This window comes from Diaporthe citri, assembly GCF_014595645.1.
Source record: "Diaporthe citri strain NFHF-8-4 chromosome Unknown scaffold_1, whole genome shotgun sequence".
Classification (NCBI taxonomy): Eukaryota; Fungi; Ascomycota; class Sordariomycetes; order Diaporthales; family Diaporthaceae; genus Diaporthe; species Diaporthe citri.
This window is the reverse complement of record NW_025064846.1, coordinates 11,333,943-11,359,168: the sequence shown is the minus strand read 5'-3', so window position 1 is coordinate 11,359,168 and position 25,226 is coordinate 11,333,943. Positions and strand designations below refer to the sequence as shown.

The following is a 25,226-nucleotide window of genomic DNA, read 5'->3' as shown; positions in this document are numbered from 1 at the left end:
GAGCCTGTCTCATGGCAACTGGTGGTCATGGACATGCTGCTGTGCACAATACCCGGGTACTTTGTTTCACACATCAGAACCACACAGACCCAGGCATACATTTTCCGCAGCCCATGATACGGTATGGCTTGAAGAATGGCTTGAAGAATTCAAGCTCTCATTACTCGCAACACGGGGTCGTCCCGGTTAGGAAGCAGTTATCACGTGATTGATTCTTGGCATTCGCGGTCTTGGCGCGGTTTCTTAGCGGCGCTCGGGAATTCCTGTGTGCCCGTGGCTGGGCCAAGGACACAGCTGGGCGTTGTCGTTGGGCTCGATTGGCCACCCCTAATGCATCCCCTACTGACAGCATGTCTTCCTTGATGAAGGTGGCTCCCAGCTCGGCGACTCCGTAGATCACTGCCTGGGGATTTGCCGTCGGCTCCAGAGGTATAATACTCGCGTCACACACGCGGAGGTTGGAGCAGCCATAGACACGCAGCCTGTTGTCCACCACGCCGCCCGTAGCACGCGGCACCATCGAGCACGTACCAGTACAGTGGTGCGAACCGTCCACCGTGCGGCGCACCTAATCCTTCGCCGCCTCCAGGTCAGTGATCCTCTTGGTGTACGGCTTCAGGTGGCGCGCGAGTGGCTCCGCGGTTGTAATAATGTCCTCGGCGAAGCGGACCTGGCGCGCGAGCACCTCGAGGTCCAGGGGGTGCGAGAGGGAACGGGTGTCGATGCTCACGCCCTCGCTCGTGCTGGCATGCTCCGGCACCGCGCTGGTGATGTGCATGGAGCCGCGCGAGAGCGGGTGCGACAGCTGTATCACGACGGAGACGTGCTTCCCGGGGGCCCGGTAGGCTGGGCTGGGGCCGTCGAAGGGCGCGTAGGCGGCGCCGAAGATGTAGCTGCCCAGCCCCTCGGTTGGGTCTCTGAGGATGGATCGTACGAAGGCCTCGTGAGCGGCGGCAAAGGCCGGCGTGGTTGGTGGGGAGCGGAGCGCGTCCGCCTCCGGGTCCAGGGTGCCTAGCAGCTGGTCGAGCTCCTTACGCCCGTCTGGGGTATGGAACTCGGGCAGCGGAAGCTGGGCCATGGTTATCAAGTTGCTGGTGCTGAGGGGCCCAGTCCCCTTGGTGCCGTAGTCCTGCATGGCTGCATCGACGGCATCAGGCTCCTGGCGGAAGAAAGCATCGATCGTGTCCACATCGTCGCGCGCCTCAAAGGAAATTCCTGTGAAGAGGTGGTTCTGGAGGTTCTCGCCAACGTGTGGGTTGTCAACTAAAACATCGACTCCCAATCGCTGAAGCAAGTCGGCACCGCCTACTCCCGAGAGCTCGAGAAGTCGGGGCGAGTTGATGGCCCCCGCAGAAATGATGACCTCCTTACGGACTGCAACACTTTGGGCAGACCCTCCCTTGGTGATTAACTGTGCGCCCTTTGCGACAGCATCGCTGCCTGGGGAAGGTCTTTCGAGCAACAACTTGGTAACGGTTGTCTCAGTCTGGATCGTCAGGTTCGGCCTGCCTCGGACCGGATCGAGACATGCATTGGCAGCATAGCTCCTCTGCTTCGTCTTAGGGTCGATACTCTCGGCAGCGATATTCGGTCCACCAAGACGGCCAGAGAGTGGATCAGTCCTCGGAAACCCAACCGACTCCAGGCCGTCAATCCAGGCCTTCTCCCAGACGGTCTGAGGTGCATGAAGCGTAACCTGCAAGGGGCCACTGCCTTCAACTTCCCCCGAGGACTTATGCAGAGTATATGACTTCTTCAGAGCCGTCTCGTACGCAGTGTAGTCCCAGCCTTCGTTGCCCAGGTTCTTCCATCCGTCCACAGTCGCCTTGGACGTTGAGGTGAACAGGAAGCTGTTGATTGCGCTAGAACCTCCGAGGGCCTTCCCCTGCGGGGTTGTGATTTGCTTGTCGATATTCTTCTGAGTAACCGTGTGGAAAGTCCAGTCAGCTGGAGACTCGGACAGCAAAGGCCAGGCCCCCGGAGTCAGGGTGTTCGGGTCTGCGCTGCGGTCCTCGCCACTTTCGAGGACGAGGACCTGTACATTCGGCTGTTCGGAGAGGCGGTTGGCCAGAACTAGGCTGGAAGTACCGCCACCAATAATGACAATATCGTAGGTCTCTGGAGACATTTTGACGATCTCTTGGTGAAGGAAGATAGGAGGATTTCAGCAATGATTCAGACAATTGAGACGAGGACATGCTCGGTGTTCGAGAGGCGTCTTCAAGTCAAAGCATCCACGGAGTGACGAAACCTCAAATGTATATTTGGCGGACTTCAAAGAATTCCTTGACGGTCCTCAAGGTTGGCCAATCACAGTATACGGTGAACGGATTTTCACTTATGCATGAGGACCCGCGCGTTGGTTGACAATGACAGGGGCATTTTGTCTCGGTGTTGCACTGCACTTCGCCCAACAGATATTAGTGCGGAGCCGAAATACAGGAATAACATGTCAAGGGGAAATTGACACCCCTGCCGCGGCCAAATCAGCACCCTCGTGTGTTCGCCGAAGGATCTAGAGGGTGTCGCCAAAAAGAGGCACAGCACCCAGGAGCAGACGGAGCGAGTAACTTGCCGGCTGCGATTGCATGTAAGCTGTTGGTTGTCAGCTTGTTGATGGCCGCAAATGCACAGCTAGGCAACAGATCCTTTTTCCTGGGCGTGAACATCCTCGAAAGGCCGGCCGCATTGCATTGAGTCGAACAGTCAGCGGTTGTGATGAGTACTTGGATTGCGGTCATGGTAAGCAAAGGCATACTGTCAACCCTGGGTATCTTACGAACTTAGCAAATTGGTTCCTACGGAAATGTCTTGGATTATCCCCATACTGTATTAATAAAGCTATCGTGCCTGAGTTACATGCCATCAGTCATAGAATAGAACCAGTCATCTGGAAACTGTTCATAGTCATAAGCTTTTGAAATTTAACTAATTCGTGATAACTATTCATTCCTTTTCTTAAAACTTCTGGTGTCAAGCAGGTACTCAGCCGGGGAAATTGAGTCCAGTGAAGAAGTAGTATGCCTCGATGCTTCCAAGGTTGAAACCGCTACTACATATCCTGGGGCACATAGACACTGAGGAGGGAGATTCCTATGCCAATGGTCTCGAAACCATCAGGGTCTGAGTAACGAGCCCAGAGTCACTTTGCAGGACTTGGAACTTTTCGGCACAAGAATTAGTGAGGTAATCCATATTAGGGTTTCGAGAAGATTCTCGAAATGCATAGATATATTGCCCTGCAAGGTTCCGTGTGACGGCGAAGCAGAGAAGACAGGGCTATTAGATCAGCCCTGGCTTTGCAAATCAGCCAGTCCCAGAACTTCCTCTCGTAAAAAGCTTTCCATCAATGTTCGCCAGGTATTGGATAGAATATGCGCTAGTATCAACATTGGTCTCGATCAGACAATGGACATATAGGTTCTCTTTGAGTCAGCGTAAGCCATCACGGTCCACACCACACAACTAATGCACATAAGTTATGTACTAGCCTACAAATGAACGAGTCTTTCAGTATTTAGCCATCATAGTTTGCAGCTTAAATCAGCAGGTCGCCATTAGGGTGCGTACACTCTTCACTGAAAGTATAAATGTGCCGGTCCCCCCGACTCCCATCACCCAACTTTCCTTTCCCTTCTTCTTCTTCACCAAACACACACTCTCTATTTCTCTCACACACACACACAAACTTTCAAACTCATTTCAAATCTTTCTACTTCTTGCTTCAAGAAGAACAACAACAACAATAACAACAACAACAACAACAACAAGAGAAAGAAAGCATCATGCCTTCTAAATCTCAGAAACAAAAGAGAGTCCCGCTCCAGTGGTGGTCGACCGAGGCCCCACAACAAGGACGGACTCTGGGGAGCCAGCTTGCTCCTCAACCTGGCCCAGCCAGGAACAACGCTAAGTCTTCATACCTTCTCACCCCATCTGAGTTCCAAGCTGAGCTGGGGCGACAATGCATGCAGCACCATCAACAATCAACTAACCGGAAATGAGACCCTCTAGTGCTGCCGCTGGTGGGTGCAGCAGGCGAAAGCCTTGGGCACGTCGCGGTCCCTTTGTGGCCCGGCGGTTCCACCAGTGGTTGTCTAGCAGGGCACCTTATGAGCGCTTGGGGGTAAGAGCCTGGCAGTGCAGGTACCGTCCTTTGGGGCGCGGGCGGCTCGGCTGGTGCTGAGTTTCTCTGCTGGGCGACGACTCCCTGCTTGTGTTTTTTTGTTTGTGTTTCAGCGGCGCGAGAGGGTAAGAGCCTGGCAGTGCAGGTACCGTCCTTTGAGGCGTGGGCGGCTCAGCTGGTGCTGGGTTTATCTGCTGGGCGACGACTCTCTAGCGTTGCTTCTGTTTTGCTTGTGTTGTTTGTATTTCAGCGGCGCGAGAGGGTAAGAGCCTGGCAGTGCAGGTACCGTCCTTTGAGGCGTGGGCGGCTCAGCTGGTGCTGAGTTTATCTGCTGGGCGACGACTCTCTAGCGTTGCTTCTGTTTTGCTTTTGTTGTTTTGTTTGTTTAGCGGCGCGAGAGGGTAAGAGCCTAGCAGTGCAGATACCGTCTTTAGACGAGGGCGGCTTAGCTGGAGCTAAGTTTATCTGCTGGGCGACGACTCTCTAGCGTTGCTTGTGTTTTGTTTGTATTTCAGCGGCGCGAGAGGGTAAGAGCCTAGCAGTGCAGATACCGTCTTCGGGCGAGGGCGACTTGGCTGGAGCTGAGTTCATCTGCTGGGCGACGACTCTTTTGTGCTTTTGTTTTGCTTTGTTTTTGGGGTAAGAGCCTGGCAGTGCAGATACCGTCTTCGGGCGAGGGCGACTTGGCTGGTGCTGAGTTTATCTGCTGGGCTCCGACTCCTAAGCGTTGTGTTTAGGGCGTCAAAGTCGTATTCTGCGCCTCCACGTGGTGACGCCTGGATAGTACCAGAGCAGAAACGCAATAAGAATTAGATAGCTCTTGATAGGTGGCAACTAAATGTACTCAGACGTCTTGGTCTTTCTGAAGAGGCACCGGCATTCTTTTTTTTCTCGTGTGACTCTTGTGATACTTGTTTCCAAGGCTAACAAATATCCACGAAGCAGCAACCACGGTGACTCACTATGGCTGACACGTGATATTTTGGCTGCCTTAGGTTGGGAAAGGCAATGCTTAGCCCGGGTTCGGGTACCGCCCAGGACCTACAAGGCTGCTACTTAGCGCGGTGAGGCTGCACATCATATAGCCAATTACGAAAGCGGCAGCGTGGACGGCGTCACGGGTATTACGGGGCTGTGTCTCTGCTCCGGGGTGCAGTCCACACTGCGTTGGCCAGGTTGGCTCCTCATAGCCTTCACACCGTCTGCTGTTATATGTACCTTATTCTGTATATTAGAAACTCTTACATGTAAGCAGATATGAACCAAGGCTTGTAACACAACATTTACTTCCAGCATATAGCCGAAGAATAATAGTTTGAAGAATGGACCTACATTGATCTTCTTTATTTGTATCCTTACCTGGGGAATTGATGCGGTGTTTCTGCATCACCGTCGTTCTGCAAAGGCGTCCGGGGTAATTCTTGCAGTATCTATCTTGCTTCCAAGCATACATCACTTTCGTCGTGTTAGACTGCGTATGGCCCTGATTCCTTGCAGTTTAATGTAACTATGGCCTGAAATAGCTTGCTAAATCATAGGTAACGTCACGTGGCCTTTCAAAGAAGCCTCGTACAGAGATGTCGAGTCCGGAATGACCATCATGTACGCTATTTAGCATAGCATGCGCACCTTGATCATCTCTGCGAGCGCACGCATTTGCTCAACCTAATCTTCAGTGCTGTTGTCCGAGAAAAACTCTTGAGACAAGAACTTATCCAGGCACTGCAGTGGAGCATCTGCTTTCAGGTCCTCCCAGCATTCCACCAAAACTCTTCCCACAGCTTTGGGAACATTCAGCTTGACCTTCACGTACTGACAGAGGATTTTGCTGATTCCCATGTCTAGAAGGTAAATTTGTGTCCATATAACGTTCTCCGGTTGCACATGATTTCTCAATCCTCTTTCTCTCTGGCCCGGTTCCCGCTTCAGAGGATTCTGTGAGCGCATGGCTGTTGCCCATGATACCGGGTCGAACCTTCTGAATAATTCAACAGTATGTGGCAGCAGGCGGCCCCACACGAGGCTCGGAGACCGGTCGCCTGGGTCTGATGTATTTGGAGCTTCTTCGCGGCTCGTTTGGTTCGGTTGAACATTGGCAACTCGGCGCGCTCGGAACCTAGGCTGAGGACGTTCTAGGTTAAGGGACCGAGGGCCTGAGAGATCAATGACAGGCACTGAACTGAGTAAGATCTTCTCAACCCGTACCAGGTCAATCAGGTCCAATTCGGTATACATCCAATAACGCGTTTATAATTATACTTAAAAGCTATAAGATTTATTTTAAAGAGATTAGAATTTTCATAAGTATTAAAGTAATAATTATAAATGGAAAGATAGATAATAAAAATATGGCTAAGCTAGTTAAGTTCTTAAAAAAGCATAAAATAATTAATTAAGAGTTAATGAAATATTAAGTTCTGCCTATAAGTAGTTAATAGAATAATTATAGTTTAATAAACATAGTTAAAAAACACAATTATAAGTCTTTAGTCACCCTTATACCCAGGAGGGGAAGGGGACTATGATAATGAAGAAATTCGCCTACTGAATGCAAATGGCTATTTATTCATGTAATGGTATCTAGCTTATTCATGTAATGGTATCTAGCTAGGTTTCACGAAGTAGTCATGGTAAGAGATGGCAGCGATGAGCTCCGCCTGACCAGGCAGCTTGATAGAACGAGGTGTGCAGAAGTCACCATTTACTTTTCGGGTCCAACCAAGGATGCTTCGCAAGTTCTTCAGGTGTTGGCCGCTCGGCTGGGTTGATCTTCATCATAGCCCGGAGAAAAGACCCAAATACCTCCTTGGTAGTCTGGTCCAGACCTGGTAGAAATGCCTCTGACTCGAGGGGTGGACGGCCCATTGGCTCAGCGTCTTTAATCCTTCCTTCGTCGTCAAACATGGCCTGAACAGTGGCATCGCCTTTCTCCAGCAAGGCCCTTGGGAACGGGCCAAAGATATCGACAATCTCCGCCAGATGTTCCCTGACTTCGGAGTGGCCGTCAGGCGGGACTGCCCCATCAAACAGGCGCATGGCACGATAAACTTCAAAAACCGTAGCGCCGAGGTTCCACCAGTCGACGCTGATATCCCACGGGGCCCTGATCAGAACCTCGGGAGCCCGAAGAGCGACGGGCTGGATGTTTTCAGTCAGATGCCTGGTGGCCCAGCTCGACACTCCCCAATCGCCCAAGGCGATGTCGAGCTCGTGAAACCGTGTGATATCCGCCCTGAAATAGTATGCCCGTAACGGCCGAGATTAGATCGGAGTGTACCGTTCTTCAGCCTTGTCCTGCTTCGGGATGGGTTCCTTGACAAGGTACTCTGACTTGATACGATGAGTGTCTCGAAACTTGATAAATACATTGTCCGGCTTAATATCTAGAATTCATTCAGCCTGGTAATCTGTATCGTATTTTTGAGGACAATGACATACCGGTATGAATCACGTTACTCTCGTGAGCAAAGTCGAGGGCACACACCAGTTGGAAGGTGAGCTTGCGCATGAGCAGGGTAGGCACCATGTGCTCTTGGAACCAGACGCCGAACGTCCGCAAGGTTTCACCCATTAGCTCCAACACGAGGCAGACGTGGTCACCGTTGGGTCCCTTGAGCTCGAAATCATCGACGAGATGGCAAACGTATTTTTAGCCCAGCAGTTTACGGTCACCGGCGCGAAGGTGGGTGAGAATCTCTCTCTCGAAGATGGGACTATCCTGGCCGTAACACTCCGCACTCAGAACTTTGAGAGCCTTGAATCGGTGCTCATCTTCCAGCCTGCATATTACAGGCCGAGTCAGTGTGAGCCCGGTACTGGAAAGGAGGGTGAGGGGGGTGAAGAAACGAAGGACTCACGGTTTCGAGAGGTCCTTGACAAGCCAAACTGTCGAGTAGCGTCCGTAGCCAATCTTGCTCATGACTTCATACTTGCTTGCATACACATCGCCAATGTAGACTGGATGGAATCCCCCTGATTGGTATGCATCTCCACCCTCCTCAATGTTGCCCAAATCGGTCACCACGACGCCGGATTGTTGCTGGGTGTCAGCTATTAGCGCAGCGCACGCCTCATTGGTTGGGTTTGAAGCCATGTTGATGAGAGCGGAGGAATTCTTGATAGCAAGTGTTCGTATAGACGCGGCGACGTTGAGCTCGAGTACGTTGCGAGATTTGTAAGAAGCTGTGCGTACTGTGGCAGCATAAAGCAGGCAGCATATTTGATCAAGATTGCGAGTGTCGAAGCATATGTTGGTTGGCTAGACTGCAGTTTGGCTTAAACGCAGCAGAAGCATACCGGTACCATTGCAGTTCCAAATTCCTGTGACAGTCCTCACGTCCTACGGCAACGAAGGTACAAGCTGAACGTGACGAATTGTTGATTTACAACTGTGGTTGCCTGGCTAAAAGAGAGGTTACAATTCAGCATTGGAGGCCAGTTGGGCTGATAAGATAAGCGAATAAGTGGGTCCAGTCAGTGACTGGGCCTGGCGTGCGTTCAGTCCACGGCCCTGACAATTCCCACTGCAGTGCAATCAGGAGTACCAATCGCCCTCGTCATCGTCAATCGACTCCTTTCTACCAGACTTGTCCAGCAATTCCTGAAATGTCCAAAGCTTGAAAGGAAAGCCCGGAATCGTGTTCGTGTTCTTGAAGTCCTTTCCATGAAGCAAATGGGCTGCGCAAGCCTCGTAGTTCTCATAATGTCCCCGGCCCGGATCTGCCGCACCCCCTGCTCTGCCGCACGAGATTTTTGGTGCAGACGCACCTTAAGACACCCACTTTTTAAACGCGCTAAATTAATTTTCCGTTAATTCTAAAAGTATCCCAATTTAAATCCTATATATAAAATTAATTATTTTATATAAAAATAAACTTAATATTAATTTACCATATTTATAAAATTTAATATAAATTCTTTAAGTTAAAATTAAGGATTTATTAAGATTTATAAGCATTTCTCTTATATTTTATAATAGCTACATGTTAATATGTTTCTTTATAAAATAATCTATATAAAAATTATGCTTAAATTTTATTATATATTTAAAAATTTATTATTATATATTTTAACTTTATTTTAAGTAATAAATCTTTATATAAGTTTATATAAACTATTATATTAAAATGTAATATTGAATTAAAATATATTAAGTGTCAACCAGTCCAGCTTGTTCGCGTAGACAAGGGCGGTAAGGCATTTTCGATTGCTACTGGCGAACCTGTTGAGATAGACGAAGCCAGCAATAGACCTGTCAAGGTCAAGCGGTCTGCTTCTGAGGAAGCAGCCGACGAAGACGAGATCATGCAATCCATGGCCCGGCGGAAGAAGAATGCAAGCCCCCCTGGTTATCAGTGAGCCTTTGAAAGACTTATATGGAGCACAGAGAAGCCACCAACGTGCATTGGCCACAGCTCTTAGTCCAACGGGATATTCGGCAGCCTAGCAGACGGGCGCGCATCCTGCGAACCCAGTTGAACGGTTATGTCCTTCCTCAATACCACTGCTCCTTCCAACCTGCGCACTCCCCAGCAGGCTCCTGCGGCTCTATTTCAACCACGCAACTCGCATTTTCCGCAAGGAGGCGACTTGTTCAGTAAGATCTAACTTCAGATAGGATGTAGTACCAGCAGCACCCTCGCTGAACGATCGAAGAGGCCCAGCTCCAGCAAGCACGCATTACACCCGCCAGCACCACCAGTGAAGATTTGACATCTAGATTTACAGGCCGGCTGCCTCACCAAGACGACTTTGGGTGGTGAATCTAAATTTTTATCTTCAGTGGTGGAGCTTTCCTCCACAGTTTCATAACAAATTTAATCCGCACACATCGAATCGTAGACTAATCCCAGCTGTGTAAGTGGCCATGTGAACGAATAAAGAAATGCGATCCATATGGATATCGTCCTCGTGTTCCTCTTTGAACTCACTCGCAGCCGCGACTGTTTTTTTCCCACCGGCTATGTCGACTTCACAGCAATAATCAGGCTTTCTTGAGCATCAGGAGCGTACTCGCAGATCTTGAGGATCTTGAATCCACTCTCGGCCGTGAGTCTTTCCCACTCAGCCTTGGTGCGCTCCTGCGCCCCAAGTTGGCACATCATGGTCATATCCAAAAACGCGGCTTTCCACGGAGCCTGCTTCTCAGACAAGACCGTGTCATCAATCAAAAGGTAAGAGCCCTCATTCATGGCATCCCTAAGATGTCTAAGAATCTCAACAGCCTTGTGACCGGGCCAGTCATGGAAAATCATTCTGAGATAGCATGCCCGTGCTCCTGTTTTACTTTGAGTGGGAGTTGAAATATGCGAGCGCTTGTATTTGCGAAGCACGTACCTTTGATTGGCTGGGGCTTGAAAAAGTCGTGAGCCATGGCCTCTATACCCTCGAAACCCGGTAGAGGCGTCGTTTCAATCTGGCTAACGACTTGTGCCTGGTCTTGGACAATGACCCTCCCCTGAAGGTCAGAGTATGCGTTTTTGAAGAAGATAGATTGCTGACCCATGGCCCCGCCTACAGCCACGAACAGAGGCACAGAGGGGTCTGTATCATGGCCGTGGAGGATTTCTTGGCGAAAATCAACAAGGTCAAACCAGTTGGGCATGCCATCCCTCAGCGTCGCCATGGCCTGATGACACCTTAGTTAGCACTCATATGACCAAATCATCCTTTTCCCCCTCCGACCCGCCTCCCCCTCCCCTTCTCTTTTTCTTCTTTTCTTTTTTGCCGTATCTGCAGTGGAGCAAAAGGGAAAGGGCAGGCTACGGCAAAATCGGCAACACTCACCTGCATGAACACTTCCATCTGACGCGGGTGGTTTAATAGCCCATGGGAAAGCATTGAGTTCAGTCTTGTGACCTGCATGCCACGCTATATGATCCGGGTTTGTAGGATTCTTGTACTCGTTGTCCCGCAAGAACTGGGGATGGTCTCGACCTCCAAAGCGGACACAATGCCACTTCTTGTCACTTCATTAGGAGGCACTCGACTGTGTGGTGCCATTTCCAGGAAGATTTCCTGGTCGAAGTCAAAGTAGTAATCCAACATCGAGAGACTGTAAGCCTCCGGAACGAAATCGTAGAGGTCCCAGAGCCTTGACAACGTCCCATATCGGTCCAGATACAAAGTAGCCTCCGGATGAAAGTCGTCGGGTAAGTGATTTAACTTCCTTTCTAACCCTTGCCTTTCATGCATTTCCAGACTTGTGTCCATGAAGTGGACCGTTCAATGTTGGGCCAACACGACCCTCTCCCTCTGCTTCTGACACCTTATGCTGGCGAGCCGACCGACGTTGCAGAGTGTATCAGGATGGTGAGTCGTTGCGGTGAGTATGCGCATCTTTCGCTCTTCTCTGACATCTCTCTTGATTGCTCGTGCTCACCAGCATGCCCTCTCTTAGTGGAAATGATGCACAATGACGCCGACATAAAAAGTGTAGTCATCGGGGTCGCCGCAGCTAGAGCCCAATGCAGACGCCCGGCGGCAGCCGCGACGCGCGATGCTACGACTTCGTGGGGCTCGACTTGGACTACAAAAATGCCATCGGGGTGGCGGGGAAGAACGGGACCTTTTCATAAGGCGCGAACATTCTCAGGCCCCTGAATTACATCGACTTCTTCGCCTACGACGCGGGCGTCAGCCCGCAAGTAGTCCAGGTCCTCGAGGTCGATACGGTCTCGTTGGCGATGCGCTTCGAGGCCGCGGACTGCCGAATCCTCTAGACGTCCAATACTTTCTATAACTTCACAAACTGGTGGAGAGACGCAAACGCCGCTACGACGGCATCGCCGTCGCTGTGTGCCCGCGGAAGGGTTCGACGGGCTACGCGGGACCTTCGGCTCAGCCGGGCCACTCGACCCGACGCCTGATGGCCATCAACTACTCCAGCATCGACGTCGCCCGCCTGGATCTGGATCTCACTCGCGCCGTCGGCATCCCAGTCCTGATGTTCAACGGGCCTGTTCCGGATGTACAACCACCCCTCTCCCCTTTCACGTCCTCCGCCCGATGACGCCGGCTTATCCGGACTACATTCCGCGGTCATAGCATTTCACGAAGAAAGTGCAGGATAAACTAAACTAGCTGCACCAGTTGCGAGGAAGAGATTAATTATAATAAAATAACAATAAGAATTACCTTTCTCAAGGGCTCTTTGCACTGCCGTCTTAGGATCATCAGAAAATGGAGGATGTTGTCTTGATGATCTGAAGATGATGAATAACCAAGAAAAGGCCTTATGAAGATTAATTTCACGGAGAGTAAGGGTTCTCGTCTTGAGGTTGATGCACAATTTGTATATTTCTTCAATGCAAACCTCAAGCCGACCTCGAAGATTTCAAACTAGATTTTATTGGGACGAGCTCTGCTCAGCCCGGAGACAAGATTAGCTAGGCCTAACAAGGCCGAGGTTATGGCCGGTCTAATTAGAATAACCAGCCTTTGTCGCCCCAGACGGGCCACCAGGAGGAGTTTAGGGATTTGTCACCGATAGTTTACGGTACCTAGTCCAGGAGAAGCTGTCATCAACCCGTCCCCGGCAGTAGGCTCCTGTTAGCCTGTTAGCTTAATTTCGCGTGGGGGGCGACCAATTAGTCCATTGCGAGACTTACCGATGTCTTGGCGTCAGGTTGATACGCTCCCGGCAGTGCAATACCTGTTGGCAGCGTGGTCGATCCGCCTCCAGTGATTGGTAATCTGATCGCAGCTGGGATAGAACTGCGCGAGTCTTCCGTTCGTGTTCGTCCGCTGGGGACCAAGGACCTCATGTTTGCAATACTGGGTTAGAAACGAGCTGAGTATCAAGATTCTAGGGGCCATTATCTCGGGCTCGACGGAATGTCAGACTCGATGTATAGGGTTCATGACCATCTGTCGATTTACCTAGGTACATTTGCGGCTGGATCAAGCTAAACATTTCGAGGAGGCGGAACGTAGGCAGTAATTAGTTTGGACGGAGAAATTCGAGGCGTGTAATCAAGCCTTTGCCAAGAAGGGACTCGCTGCAGGCTTAATTCCTAGCGCAGATCCCGGAGCCTAAGAAAACCTGGGGAAAGCTCATTCTATTGGGGGAGAAATTAGACGCCAAGGAGAAATGCTGGCTCCGTGAGGGAAATGACTTGGCAGACATAAAAGAGGATGAGCAAAACAACGTTGCTCTACTAGGACTCTCATGCTTCACCCGTCTCTTGCCAAGGCTTCATCACAATCATTGTCATTATCAATTATCATGGCCAGGCTTGCTTGCGCCGTCGCGCTGCTCAGCGTACCTGCCCTGGCGGTCAGCGCAACAACCTGTACAGTATCTACTTATACTGCAGTATCCTCCGCGGTCGCCTCATGCACAGATATCGTCCTCAATGGCATTACCGTGCCGGCTGGGAAGCAGCTCGATCTGTCGGGCGTGCAGCCCAGTACCACTGTGACATTCTCAGGCACAACCGTAGGTGTCTTGACTGAAATTTGCCTTGATTTGAGCTAATGGTTATCCCATGCTAGACGTTCGGATTTAACGCCTGGACTAGTCCTTTAGTTTTGATTGGCGGAACTGATTTTCATATCACAGCTGAATCTGGCGCCATTCTCGATGGGAACGGCCCGGCCTGGTGGGATGGACAGGGTGATAATGGGGTGCAGAAGTATGAGACCTGACTGACTTGACTGAGTAATTTTGACATTATTGACAGGCCCGGCCACATGATCTCAATTAAAGCCGCGGGCACCAACGCACTAATTGAGAATCTTAATGTGAAGAACTGCCCTGCGCATTGTTTCACAATGTCTGGAACGAATTTGCACATCAAGAATGTCAATGTCGATACCTCTGCGGGCAATGCTGCAAATAGCAAGTCGGGTGGCAAGCCGGCTGCGCACAAGTAAGTTTGTCATCCTTCTGTCGGCATTGAGTAGTTAGCTAACAAGTGAATAGCACCGATGGCTTCAATGTCAAGGCCAAGAACGTATGAACGGAGACTGGCATTCGCTACGTGCTATTCTTAAACTGACGTCAAATAGGTCCTTATCGAGAATATTACAGTCAACAACCAAGATGATTGTGTAGCCGTCAGCGGCGGCGCAGGAAACGTTACCATCAGAAATGCTGATTGCACTGGGTCTCACGGTCTATCTATTGGAAGTGTTGGTAGTAAGTAACGCCTTATGACACACTCTCCCGTCCAACAAGCTAACGAGAGCAGGCGATACGACTATCAAGGACGTATTCTTCTACGATAGCACCATCAAAAGCGGCCAGAATGGATGTCGAATCAAGACCGTCTCGGGCGCTACTAACAGCGCGGTGGAGAATGTCAACTACGTGAACATCAAGTTATCGGGTATTGCGAACTTCGGAATTGTAAGAACTACCCCCTCTCCAGCCTACCAAGCTGACCGATCCAAACAGGTGGTCGAGCAGGATTACCTAAACGGCGGCCCATCAGGCACCGCCACTAACGGCGTGAAAATCGCCGGTGTCACTTTCAAGAATGTGACTGGAACTGTGACGTCCAGCGCCAAGGATTATTATATCCTTTGTGGTTCTGGTAGTTGCTCTGATATCACCTTCAACGGCGTCAAGGTGACTGGAGGCAAGGGCGATAGCTGTAACTATGGCAACCTGTGCTAAAGATACGTTTGAGCTCTGTCAATAGTTATCATTCTAGTACTTATTTTTGTGAGCCCGGCCGATATGTATGCAATGTCTCTGTGGAGATGAACCTTGTTACTACTTAAAGAATTATGAAATCTGCAAAGCGACAAATCCTTGCGGTGCCCGCACAGCATACTGTCGTCCACTTTCGTCCTTGCTCACGAAGTCCGGCCCGAGTTTCTCGTGTGTCGCCACGAGCCAGTGAAGGATCAACCTGGCTTACAGTACAGTGTAGACACTATGCTGTCAGCCGTGGCTATCCATGCCGTCCTGTAGGTTGTGGAAACGACGGATGTACTGGTAATTGCAAGGTACCTTCCTTACTGGTATCCTTAGTCGACATGTTCTTCATTTTTCACTTGTCCGATTTCCTTGCTTCCTGCTTCCCGATTATTTACATTTCGTGTTCTCCGTTTCCCATTTTCGTTTTCTTCACCCAGATAGAATTTACTAAAATAGTTTGTAAGGGAAAGAAAAAAAAGAAGAAGCTTGGAGAGCAACGGCAAGAACCAGAATGGTGGCTGTACCATTTGGTGATTGGAGCAGTGATGTGTTTTGGGTGAAATTTGGCCTTGTTAAGTGTTTTGGGCAGTAGGTAATTTTCTTTCTCGTCCAGCAGGCTCAAGTTGTTGCCTCCCCAGCTAATCCATGACCAAGAAGATAACATAACTCCTGGTAGGGCAGATTGATGGCTCGCAGAGTGCTTTCTGGCCTCGAGAAATGTTTTCACCTTGTAGCCGCTGAGGTAACCTGCTCCCAATCTGCAGTGCCAAATCAACGCAGCCTCAAATCTCATCTGTGGAAGCCCACACAGAAACCCTCCCCTGAATGAGTATTTGACTAAATCCACAAGGCCAGTTATCCCTGGCAATGCGTCTTCTGGGCGTGTAAAGTTGTTGAAGTACCTACGGTATATAAGGCTTGATCCGGCTGACGGATTAAGCGTTCGCTTTTTCCACAAAAGTCCCGCATGTGGTACTCATTCAGTAACCGTTCCAATCCATTGAAATCAGGTATTCCGGAGAGCATGTTGGGCACACCTGACTGCAACGCTGGGTCTTTGAGATACTTTTTTTCTCCCTCGGTCTATCCTCGTGAAAGATCCTACATGCGCAGCTCCAGTGGATCTGCCTCTTCCCGAAAGTCAGCCGTCTTCGAGAGAGAGGTATTCCTGAAGGGTCGATCCCCGTCAGAAATACTCAGGATTGGGGCGGTGTTCATATGTTGAAGGGCTTGCAGAAGGAGCAGGCAAGTCTCGCACGACTATCTTGATATCGTTTAGCCACGAAAAGATATTTGGCAATTTTCGAGGTTGAGACACATTTCGGACTCTATGTAGTCCATCCCAGGCATCCCCATCCGCCGAGATGATCGTCGGCTTGGCGCAAGTGGAGATCGATCCTATAATCTGAAGCTGCCCAGGTGTTCTTGCAAATGTTCCTCGTCGTCGCATTTGATGCACAGGGAGTCTACCCAGAGGTGCCGCTCTCCTAGCAACCAGACGACGTGCATGGCGTGTTTGATTGTGTGTGGGATGTTGGTCTGCTTTGAGACGGCGCCTGGAATAGTCAAGCTGTTGAAGTTGCTCTTCTTGGTCCTGAAGCCAGCCACATGCCTCGTGCCCCACGTGTAGCTCAGCGCAATGTACTCGAGCCCTGGTTTGCCTTCGACTATTCAGTCGAGCTCAGTGTTAATCAGGTAGGCTGGAGTACATGAAAAGGTCTCGAAGGTGTTGCGGCATCTTGTTCCGTGTCTTTTCACACAACGCCTTAGCCATTGCCGGGCAGCCTGGAGATCTATCCACTCCGGGTCGAACGACTTTTCGTACGAATTTGTCTGGCTTTCATCTGGGATCTGGATCAGGGATATGCTCCGAGACCACCCAATTCGTCCTTAATAGTTGAGTGGTTGAATCTGAGGCGAGGCTCCAATTTTTCGATGAAAGCCGATTGTGTAGTGATGACGCGATGGATACGGATAGTGAGGTGCGCCGTGGCTGGCGAGGTATTGGGCTTGTTCGTCAAAGGTACCCTTGAACCAGGAGAGCACTGCGTCGTGCGCGGCCAGGGCGCAAGGTGTTACCTTCCCTTCACAAGCATTACCAAGCTCAATATCCACCTCATCCTAGACGAAGAGCCGTCTGATGCAATGGCGGATGTAACATGCCCCTGCGCTAGGGAGCAGGTCGGGTTCGTAGAAACTATGAGTCTTGTTCATTGAATCGTGTTGCATGACGAAGTTGGAAAACTCTTCTAGATACTTTCCATAGGCCTGAAAAACCAAGTCCATCTCGCCAGATTCAATATATTCGATCTGAATTGCGCAAGTTAAATAGAGCATTCAGGCGGCCTACAATACGTCGTCTTTGTGTGTGAAGGATGTGTGGAGGGGGTGGTGCCAGAGTAGATCCATGGACTTATCAGGTCGGCAAGTCGGCAAGTTGTAATCTTTGCTTCCATCCCGCATCGGTATTATCCTCCATCTCATAAAAACGGAAGGTAGTTATTGGTCACATGTTTGAGGTTTGTAAGGATATTGCATTGTGAAGCCACAGTACGCCCACCCAGCTTCCAGCGTTGGCCTACCTAATACTTCCTTTTCTTAATATTATATTAATAAAACTAGGTACTTTTTTAAGTTTACCCTATATATAAAAAGCTAGGGTAGCTATTTTTTAATTTAAGCAATACTTTAAAAATATAAGCTTAAAAAGCTTAAAGTGCCTTAAAGCGCCTAGAGGGCCCCAGAGGGCGCAGAGGGCGCAGAGGGCGCCGAGGGGGTAAAGGGCGCTAAGGGTAAAAAGCAAAAGTAACTTTTAAGTTATAAATAAAGGGGTAGTTATAAAACCTCTTTAAAATAGCTATAACTATACTTTATTAATAACCTTATAGTATTAATATTTTATAATGCATGCAGCTAATTTCCTTATACTAGGTGGGCCAACGCTAAAAGCTGGGTGGGCGTACTGTGGAAGCTGGGTGGGCGTACTCTGGCTCGCGAAGAAGGGGTTTGTTAAAAAGTTGGCGCATCTGAGTTACATGTGGATCAAGCCGGATCCTTCATCCATTCTAGTCGGGTCCCGATTTGGCAACCACACCGGTTACCTGATGTTGCGACGAGGAGGAATTGCACATTTGCTTTTCACGGCATGTGAGCACGCGTTGACAATTGATGAAAACAGTTGGACCCGTCGGTGATTATCTGGGGAGAATTATGGATACTAAGCCGTCTTCTAGAACATCCTTTAGCTCGTCTATGCATTCATCCTTAAGTTCGCTCTTGAGGTTTTCCTTCCCACGTTCCAGGTTTGACTCGATGGCAGCCTCTAGATCGAGAATGCCTTTCCCAACAAGCTTTTGTATGAGCTGCCCCCACTCTTGGCTCTTCGACCCTTGGTCATCTGTCTTGTATGACTCGTCGCGGAGATGCTCCTCGACTCGTTCGATGATCCGGCTTTCCATGCATTGTTCCGCATGATCCACGCGAGCAAGAACCGCTTGCTGTTGCTCAACAAACTTCGCCATCTGAGCTTGCTGCCATGAGATGAGCTCCGTCATCTGTGCTTTCTGTTGCTCAACAAACTTCGCCGTCTCAGCTTGCTGCCATGAGATGAGCTTCGTCATCTGTGCTTTCTGTTGACTGAGAAGCTCAGCGCAAACGTTACTGAAAGATTCGTGGATCGTGCCTGGATTTTCGGAAGACAGCTGCCGCTTCTTCAAGGGCGCCACTGTATCTTCGGGGGACCGCTGCCGCTTCTTCTGTTGTGCGAACAGCGTGGGTGGTGGCAGCTCTCGGGCTTCAGGATACGGCGGGGGACTCGCGCCATAACTGCCGTTTCCGTCAACTCTGTCTTTACCACTCCTCATCCCCGTATCTTCGCCCCCGGATCTTGCAAAGCCAGAGAATTGTTGAACCACTCCAGCACCGCGACCCCTGTAGAAATCGCGAAGAGAATCGTGCCTTGGGTGCTGCTTTATTGAGCCATTTGTAAATGCGTCGCATATTCGTCGCACCAAATCTGAATCGGAGATGGTGTGTTGGCCGAGGTGGATGCCCAGAACTGTCTGTCGACTGAGCTCTTCCAGGGAGTCCAGAAGCCGAGAACTGCGTTCCGATCGGAGCGGGACAGGGGCATCCAAAGGGGCCAGGATCGAAACAGGTCTGCTCAACACGAGGCGGAAATATGCTGTAGGACTGCGCACCGCAGCAGCAGAGCCTTCTGGGAGAGAATGTGTTGGACACTGAAGGAGCAAGTGGACATTTTCGGGATGAATGCAGATGTATACATATTCCTGCCTCTCGCCACCCGATGCCTGCTCAAAATAGAGCCAAACTCGGATCTTGAAGGACACAGTACCTTGCTCTTCGTTAAAGAGCAAGTTGAGCTGGACGGAGCAAGGTTCCGGGCCAGCGAGGTAGCGAGGAGTTCGGGGTCTGGACGCGACGTCGCTCCATTCGACCACAACGGGAGCATTGGGGATGATAGGCAACAAAGGTGAAGTCGAGGCGGGGGCTAAGGTAGCCATAGGATTCTCTATAATACGCGCCAGCGTCAGTAGAACTCGTTAGCATAGCTCCGAGCAAGGGCGCAAGAACGGCCACTAGGAGAAACTCGGCACATGGAAAGCGAAACCCCTGAAATCAGGATGCCCACCCTCCCAGGCTTTAGAAATGGCGGTTGGGCAGCCTTGACCCCGAAAATCCGTCGCAGCAATTTAATCGTGGCGAAAGAGTCGAGTTGAAGCATCCAAAGCTGCCCTCTAGACAACGGCGGCAACCGAGGACGGCTAGTTTTCGCAGCTCAATGCCCAGAGGCGTCCGGTCTGTGACGGTGATGGCGCGGCTAAAGTACGAAGCAGTCTTGACTATATACACCAACAGACACAAGTGCGATACGAGGCCTCTGGTGCACATAGATAAAAGAGCCAAGTAACGCCTGACCAAAACCCAGATTCTTCAACCATCTGTAGCTTAGCGTTGAGCGCGGTCGACGATCGTCCTCAGTTGCGTGCTGCGAAGTGCAATGCAGCAATTGCAGCGTCTATTCATTAGGTAGCTCGGACTGAAACAAAGAATGAAAGGGATGAATGCGAGGACGTGTGGATATTAACGTGAAAAGGTAAACCAGAGTGAGCGTTCAGGACCGTGATGGAAAGGCTCAAATAGGAGAGGGGTTGGGAAGAAGAGGTAGCAGCAGAGCAGCAGCGAGAGCATTACTAATAAAAGCAAGTCAGAGAAAGCAAGCAGGTTGTGAGGGTGGCTGGTGCCGGGCCGGGGCAACAACCAATCAACGCGAATTGACTCCTGGCTGGTTTTTCTCCACTCGGGGCCTACTTGTACGCGCGTGAGAGTTTTTTGGTCCGCGGAAGACGATCGCGCTGGCGCTCTGGCCCCTATCCCCAGCCACCAAGTTGCATGTTCGGTTGGACGCAAGGAACCCTTGGCCACGACAACTCCGGCGTTCCAAATACAACTCGGCATGACGAATTCCACCCTCCCCGGGCGGACGAAAACGATAGTTGTGCCAAAAACGGTTAGCGGGCCCACTATTTCCTCCATGGCATTCAAAGTCGTTCCAGAAAACGCATCTTGCTCATTTTAAGGAACATAAAAAGTACCGGGTTGGGCCTCAAGTGGTGCTCGGCGGTACCGGCACCGTCCGTCCTCGCCCCAACCGGCCCTTTCTTAATTCAATTGTCAACCTGAGAATTAAATTAATTGAGGCTTTGTTTGGAAGTGATGAAGTTGCTCTAAGATTGTTGTTTTTTTAAAGTGGATACGCTAACCGTGTTTGGCACAACTATCGTTTTCGTCCGCCCGGGGAGGGTGGAATTCGTCGTCCCGAATACAACTGAATGTAGCCTTCGGCGATCGGCCCTGCGGGCCCGAGAATATCGGGCTCCTCACTGCACAATTGTAATCCAGCGCTTCAACCTCACCCGCTGGAGGACTAGACAATGCGAGCAATCGTTAGGTCCTGTCCGGCCAGTTCCAGCGGATCCCCAATCAAGACCTTGAATTCCGTACCTACCTAGGTAGGTTAGGGGATGACTGATCGACTAGCTACGTAGCTAAAACACCACGAATCTCCCCGTAGCCTGCCTTGATTATATTCTTGCAACAACACAAGCACTCACCAATATATGCTTCCAGTCCTGCTCACAAAAAAAAAATAAAAAATAAAAAAAACTTTTCTAACTACTTCTCAATCTCTTCGATCGCCGTTGGTCTGCATCGACGCCATAGTAGGATACGCAGGCGTGGAGATTCCGAACGATGCTCGCACGCAATTTCACGGGGTCTAGTTGGTCGTCCCAATCGCCAACTGGCTGGCCGCTCATCCGCTGGGAGGCATTGCGCACGACCATCGGGCCGCAGCTCGAGCAATCCTGCTGCTGCGGGCTGGGCTGGTCTGGTCAGCAGTACTTCGTGCTTGATAGGGAGTCTGTTGCCTACCGCTTCTTCATAATTAAAGCCGAGGCTCTTCATCTCCTCCTAGAGGCAGAGCTTAGCACATCTGCCAAACCGAGGGAGAATCTTGACTTACCTGTACCGCGTTTCGAACTGGGTCGCCTCTGGAGAGTCCGGACCTACCCGAGCGATTTGAGAGGGAGTCATAATGATATATCATGCCTTCTCTTTCGTTGATTTCAAGGAGTGTAAAGTGGTTGGCGTTGACGCATAAGGGGCACAGAAAGATAAATCCATCCTGAGGCCACTGGCTGAGAGACTGAATTTCGCTCCTTAGTCTTCGGAAAGGTGCCTTAATGGGCTTGACTTTGCCATCGACCAGCTCGTGCGTGGACACGCAGGGCAACAGTTTGACACAGGCGGGCCGGTCCTGGATTTCAAGAGCGGCCTCCAGTAGCCAGATGTCAAACCACTCGCCTGTGCCCAGCCTGTTGAAAGAGTCACCTGGAATCGATTTACCGGACAAGGTAATAGTATCCTTGTGGTCGAGCTCTCGCTTGCCGAGGGCCTGATGCAGTCCATTCTTCAACTGATGGATTTGTTGTCTCAGTTCGGCGCCAGACGTCGACAACTAGGAATACTGTTAGCACCCCGAAACAGCTCTGAGTGAAGCGATCCTTGCGTACGCCATAGTCTAAGCGCAAGGAAGATGCGTCGTGTGCGCTGACGAGTGACTTCGCGTCAACCGCGTCGAGGAATTTAGCGGTGTTCGGCCGCCCGTTCCCAACCAGAAGCTCTACCTGCTCACCGAGAAGGGCGAGGGTGGTAGCTTTCGCGGGGTCAGTAGAAAGGTGGGAGACCACATCTTCTACCTGGTCCTGAGCTATTTTCAATAGGTCCCTCAGAAAGAGTTAGCAATTGCGACCAACTCCGAATAAAGACTCACCAAATACGGCGGTAGAAGAGAACACCTGTGCCCAGGACTTTGACGATCTGGCGCAACCTCTTCCCTTTGTTGCACTTGTCGATGAAGGTTTTGCGTTGTTGGTCCTTTCTGTCTGTGGGTCGCTCAGAGGGCGCATCCAAGCCAGTTCCATTCGCTTCGTTAAGCAAGCGGTCCAGGACCGCAGTAGAGACTCGCTTCATTGGCTTGCCTCGCTTCGTCCGCGGAGGGGCGGTCGATGCCTGCTCGACCTGATCGTCGAACCATGCCGAGGCTCCCATCCACTCGATCTTGCGAAGGATTCCGCTCTTTTTATGTGACGCACGTCCTTCATCTAGTATATTCATTCACATGGTTAAAGACCAACCCATGGGGCGGCTAACCACATAGACGGAACCTGCCAGTAGTGGAAAGATCCCGTCGGTGTCTTCGCTTTTCAAGGAATCGAGAATCCCCCGGTGAACCTCGCCTCCTAGTCGGCCTTCATACATCTCCATGTTATGTATGTCCCGAGCTGCGTCAAAGATTATGCACCTCGCCGTATCTTCAGATACCAGAGTAGCCAAAGCCGGCGATGCCGCTGCAATGGCCTCGTCTCGCGGTGCCTTGATTACGTCCTTTTCGGACTCCGGTGACGTATCCAGCATGACAGGAGATTCCGGTTTATCCATGGCTGCAAAGTCCACGGTCAACGTCTCTACCTCATCTCGTGTGCTATAGTTGATGGAAGCGCTCACGACCTCAGGCGACTTTGGGGACGGGAGCTCAGGTTGCGATACCTCAGGCGACGTTGGGGACGGGAGCTCAGCTTGCGATACCTCAGGCGACGTTGGGGACGGGAGCTCAGCTTGCGATGTAGGCGGTTCATCCTCTGCATCATCTCGCTTTAATTTTGTCGACCTCGTGTATTTGGAGGATGAATGCGACGGGCGCTACGTGAGATCTTCCTGCTTCCTCGTCGTGCTCTCGGCTTCTCGGCATCGTTAGAATCGGCTGAAGTTTGAGTCCCGGCGTTGATGTATTTGGCTGTAGCTGGGGACTCGAGCGGCGTCTGGTCATCGCTAGATGCGTTGGGTTCGGCGGCTTTGTTTAGTGTTGCTCGTCTCCTCCTTCCCTGCTTTGAGAGCTCTCCCAGAAGCTCGCCAGCAATCTCAGGGTCTCTTGCCCACACGGTCTCAACTGCTGCCGAGAACTGATCTCATTAGTATCCGTACCTGCCCAGGTCCACAGCTTTCTTACTCACGCATGCTTTGTCACTTGTGCCGGTCTCCGTCGACTTCAGAAGGAGGAGGGCAGATATTAAGGCATCCATTTCATAGACGAGTAGGGCGAGTGACAGTGGAGGTGGAGGAAGGGATGCGTGATTAATTTGAAAGGAGGAAGGAACGGCTGAGAGTAGCAGAGACGAGAGACCTAGTTTTATAGTAGTCAGGGCAATGATGGCACATCGGACAAGGACTAGGGTACGAAAGGTATGGTAGCATTGTGTGCTGCATTGAATCAGGGATATGAGAGGGAGCGATTGAGGAATATGCACGTTGGCGCTAAGAAGGTAGGTTCGAGTCTGCTGTTGGCTGGTTGCCTGCGGTTGGCTGGTTGCCTGCTACGAGGGCACGTCGATGGTCCAGACATTCCAAATGAAGACACACCTCTTTGCCCGGACAAGATAGTTGGATAAGCCTCGTCATCCCAGCCCCCCTTTTCCTTTCCTAGGCTCCGTGACGGAGTCCTCGTGCAGCTCACTAGACACGAGAGTCTCCGGGATAGGCAACATGGCCCGACGGTGACGCATCGCGTCCCTTGTGTCGAATCTCTATCGCCTACAGCATCGCAAACGCATCAAAATGTGGTTCAAATTTGGTCTGGCTGCCATCTCATGCAACACAATGTACTACAAGCACATGACGCATCTAGATCAAGACAAGCATATGGAAGGATGCCGTGCCAGGGATGTCTTGGGAATATGAATGTCTTGGTGGATACAATTGGCACCGTAAACGACTCGACAAACCTCAGGTGCGAAGATTTCACCTCTCATTCAGATCACCACTGATGAAGCAATTAAGCAAACGATAGTTGATTGTTGGGTGTTGAGGAGAGAAATCTCCCTGCTATTAAACGCTTAGAAGGAGCCTATTTATAGGCTAGCGCTAATATATAGGCATATAACCCTTGCACCTTTTAATACACCCCTTATTGCAAGTATTGTTATTTTAATAATAATAAGAAATATTTCGTTTTAATAGCTAAAAATATAGTTTAAATATTCCGTTATAATTTATACTAAGACTACTATATAAACGTTATTTAATATTTATATATTTTGCTTATATTATTTTTAGTTAATTATTTAAATACCTTCCTTAGTAATATAAATTTTATATTTATTTTAATCTTAATTTCTTATAAGCTTTTTTAAGGGTAAGGCAAGGTAATGCTTTTATATAAATATTAGCGAGATTATCTTTAAATATAATGTAATAAATATTATATATTTTTTTAATTCCTTTATAAATAAAGTAATAATAAATAGCAATATATTTTAATTAAGCGTTAACTTTATAATTTTAAATAAGGTTTAATATTAGCTAATTATTAATATATAAAATAAGCAAATATTTAATATATTTAATGCTTAAATCTTTTAATGCTTAAATTATTTAATAAAAATATAATAATATTAATAAATATATTATATATTTCATTTTATAAGTAAATTTTATAATAATAAATTAATGCTTTAATAATTAAGCAATTAGGCTGCTATTAAGAAGTTATATATATTTATTAAATGCTTTTAAATTATTTAAATTAATATTATAAAAAGCATTAATATATATATTAAGTATAGTAAATTAAAATAATAATATTTATTTTAAAAATTATAAAGTATAATTTAATATATGCTAAATATATTAAAGCACTCCCTTTATAATATTTAAATAATAAATTATAAGCTTTGCATTAAATATTAAGAGCATTATATATAGAAATATAAAATTAAGTTTCGTTTTAATAATAAGAAAATTAATAAATTTAATAAGTAATTAATATATCATTGCATTTATTACAATATTATTAAGTTCCTTTTATTATAAAAA

General features: G+C 49.3%; 9 protein-coding genes across 9 annotated transcripts; 2 read left to right on the top strand and 7 right to left on the bottom strand.

Moving 5' to 3' along the window:
* Window positions 1-568: 568 nt before the first annotated feature.
* INS49_002959 (uncharacterized protein) lies at window positions 569-2,128 on the bottom strand (the record flags this gene model as incomplete). The annotated part of the gene is made up of 1 exon (XM_043163759.1): window positions 569-2,128. The coding sequence occupies one exon, from the start codon at window positions 2,126-2,128 to the stop codon at window positions 569-571; it is 1,560 nt and encodes a 519-aa protein (XP_043032265.1).
* Window positions 2,129-6,820: 4,692 nt separating this feature from the next.
* INS49_002958 (uncharacterized protein) lies at window positions 6,821-7,697 on the bottom strand (the record flags this gene model as incomplete). Its single annotated transcript, XM_043163758.1, has 3 exons — window positions 6,821-7,264; window positions 7,445-7,509; window positions 7,565-7,697. The coding sequence occupies 3 exons, from the start codon at window positions 7,695-7,697 to the stop codon at window positions 6,821-6,823; spliced, it is 642 nt and encodes a 213-aa protein (XP_043032264.1).
* Window positions 7,698-7,775: 78 nt separating this feature from the next.
* On the bottom strand, window positions 7,776-8,219 carry INS49_002957 (uncharacterized protein; the record flags this gene model as incomplete). The annotated part of the gene is made up of 2 exons (XM_043163757.1): window positions 7,776-7,905; window positions 7,984-8,219. The coding sequence occupies 2 exons, from the start codon at window positions 8,217-8,219 to the stop codon at window positions 7,776-7,778; spliced, it is 366 nt and encodes a 121-aa protein (XP_043032263.1).
* A 1,867-nt stretch (window positions 8,220-10,086) lies between these two features.
* INS49_002956 (uncharacterized protein) lies at window positions 10,087-10,751 on the bottom strand (the record flags this gene model as incomplete). The annotated part of the gene is made up of 2 exons (XM_043163756.1): window positions 10,087-10,403; window positions 10,463-10,751. 2 exons carry the CDS (start codon window positions 10,749-10,751, stop codon window positions 10,087-10,089), a joined length of 606 nt encoding a protein of 201 aa, XP_043032262.1.
* An 841-nt stretch (window positions 10,752-11,592) lies between these two features.
* Window positions 11,593-12,137, top strand: INS49_002955 (uncharacterized protein; the record flags this gene model as incomplete). Its single annotated transcript, XM_043163755.1, has 2 exons — window positions 11,593-11,673; window positions 11,886-12,137. The coding sequence occupies 2 exons, from the start codon at window positions 11,593-11,595 to the stop codon at window positions 12,135-12,137; spliced, it is 333 nt and encodes a 110-aa protein (XP_043032261.1).
* Window positions 12,138-13,352: 1,215 nt separating this feature from the next.
* On the top strand, window positions 13,353-14,747 carry INS49_002954 (uncharacterized protein; the record flags this gene model as incomplete). The annotated part of the gene is made up of 7 exons (XM_043163754.1): window positions 13,353-13,565; window positions 13,622-13,761; window positions 13,810-13,998; window positions 14,052-14,082; window positions 14,138-14,267; window positions 14,320-14,477; window positions 14,526-14,747. 7 exons carry the CDS (start codon window positions 13,353-13,355, stop codon window positions 14,745-14,747), a joined length of 1,083 nt encoding a protein of 360 aa, XP_043032260.1.
* Window positions 14,748-16,172: 1,425 nt separating this feature from the next.
* INS49_002953 (uncharacterized protein) lies at window positions 16,173-16,548 on the bottom strand (the record flags this gene model as incomplete). Its single annotated transcript, XM_043163753.1, has 2 exons — window positions 16,173-16,441; window positions 16,533-16,548. 2 exons carry the CDS (start codon window positions 16,546-16,548, stop codon window positions 16,173-16,175), a joined length of 285 nt encoding a protein of 94 aa, XP_043032259.1.
* A 1,420-nt stretch (window positions 16,549-17,968) lies between these two features.
* Window positions 17,969-18,637, bottom strand: INS49_002952 (uncharacterized protein; the record flags this gene model as incomplete). Its single annotated transcript, XM_043163752.1, has 1 exon — window positions 17,969-18,637. The coding sequence occupies one exon, from the start codon at window positions 18,635-18,637 to the stop codon at window positions 17,969-17,971; it is 669 nt and encodes a 222-aa protein (XP_043032258.1).
* Window positions 18,638-20,674: 2,037 nt separating this feature from the next.
* On the bottom strand, window positions 20,675-23,437 carry INS49_002951 (uncharacterized protein; the record flags this gene model as incomplete). The annotated part of the gene is made up of 8 exons (XM_043163751.1): window positions 20,675-20,721; window positions 21,134-21,173; window positions 21,228-21,266; window positions 21,319-21,771; window positions 21,911-22,082; window positions 22,129-22,433; window positions 22,680-22,874; window positions 23,369-23,437. 8 exons carry the CDS (start codon window positions 23,435-23,437, stop codon window positions 20,675-20,677), a joined length of 1,320 nt encoding a protein of 439 aa, XP_043032257.1.
* Between the last annotated feature and the right edge of the window lie 1,789 nt (window positions 23,438-25,226).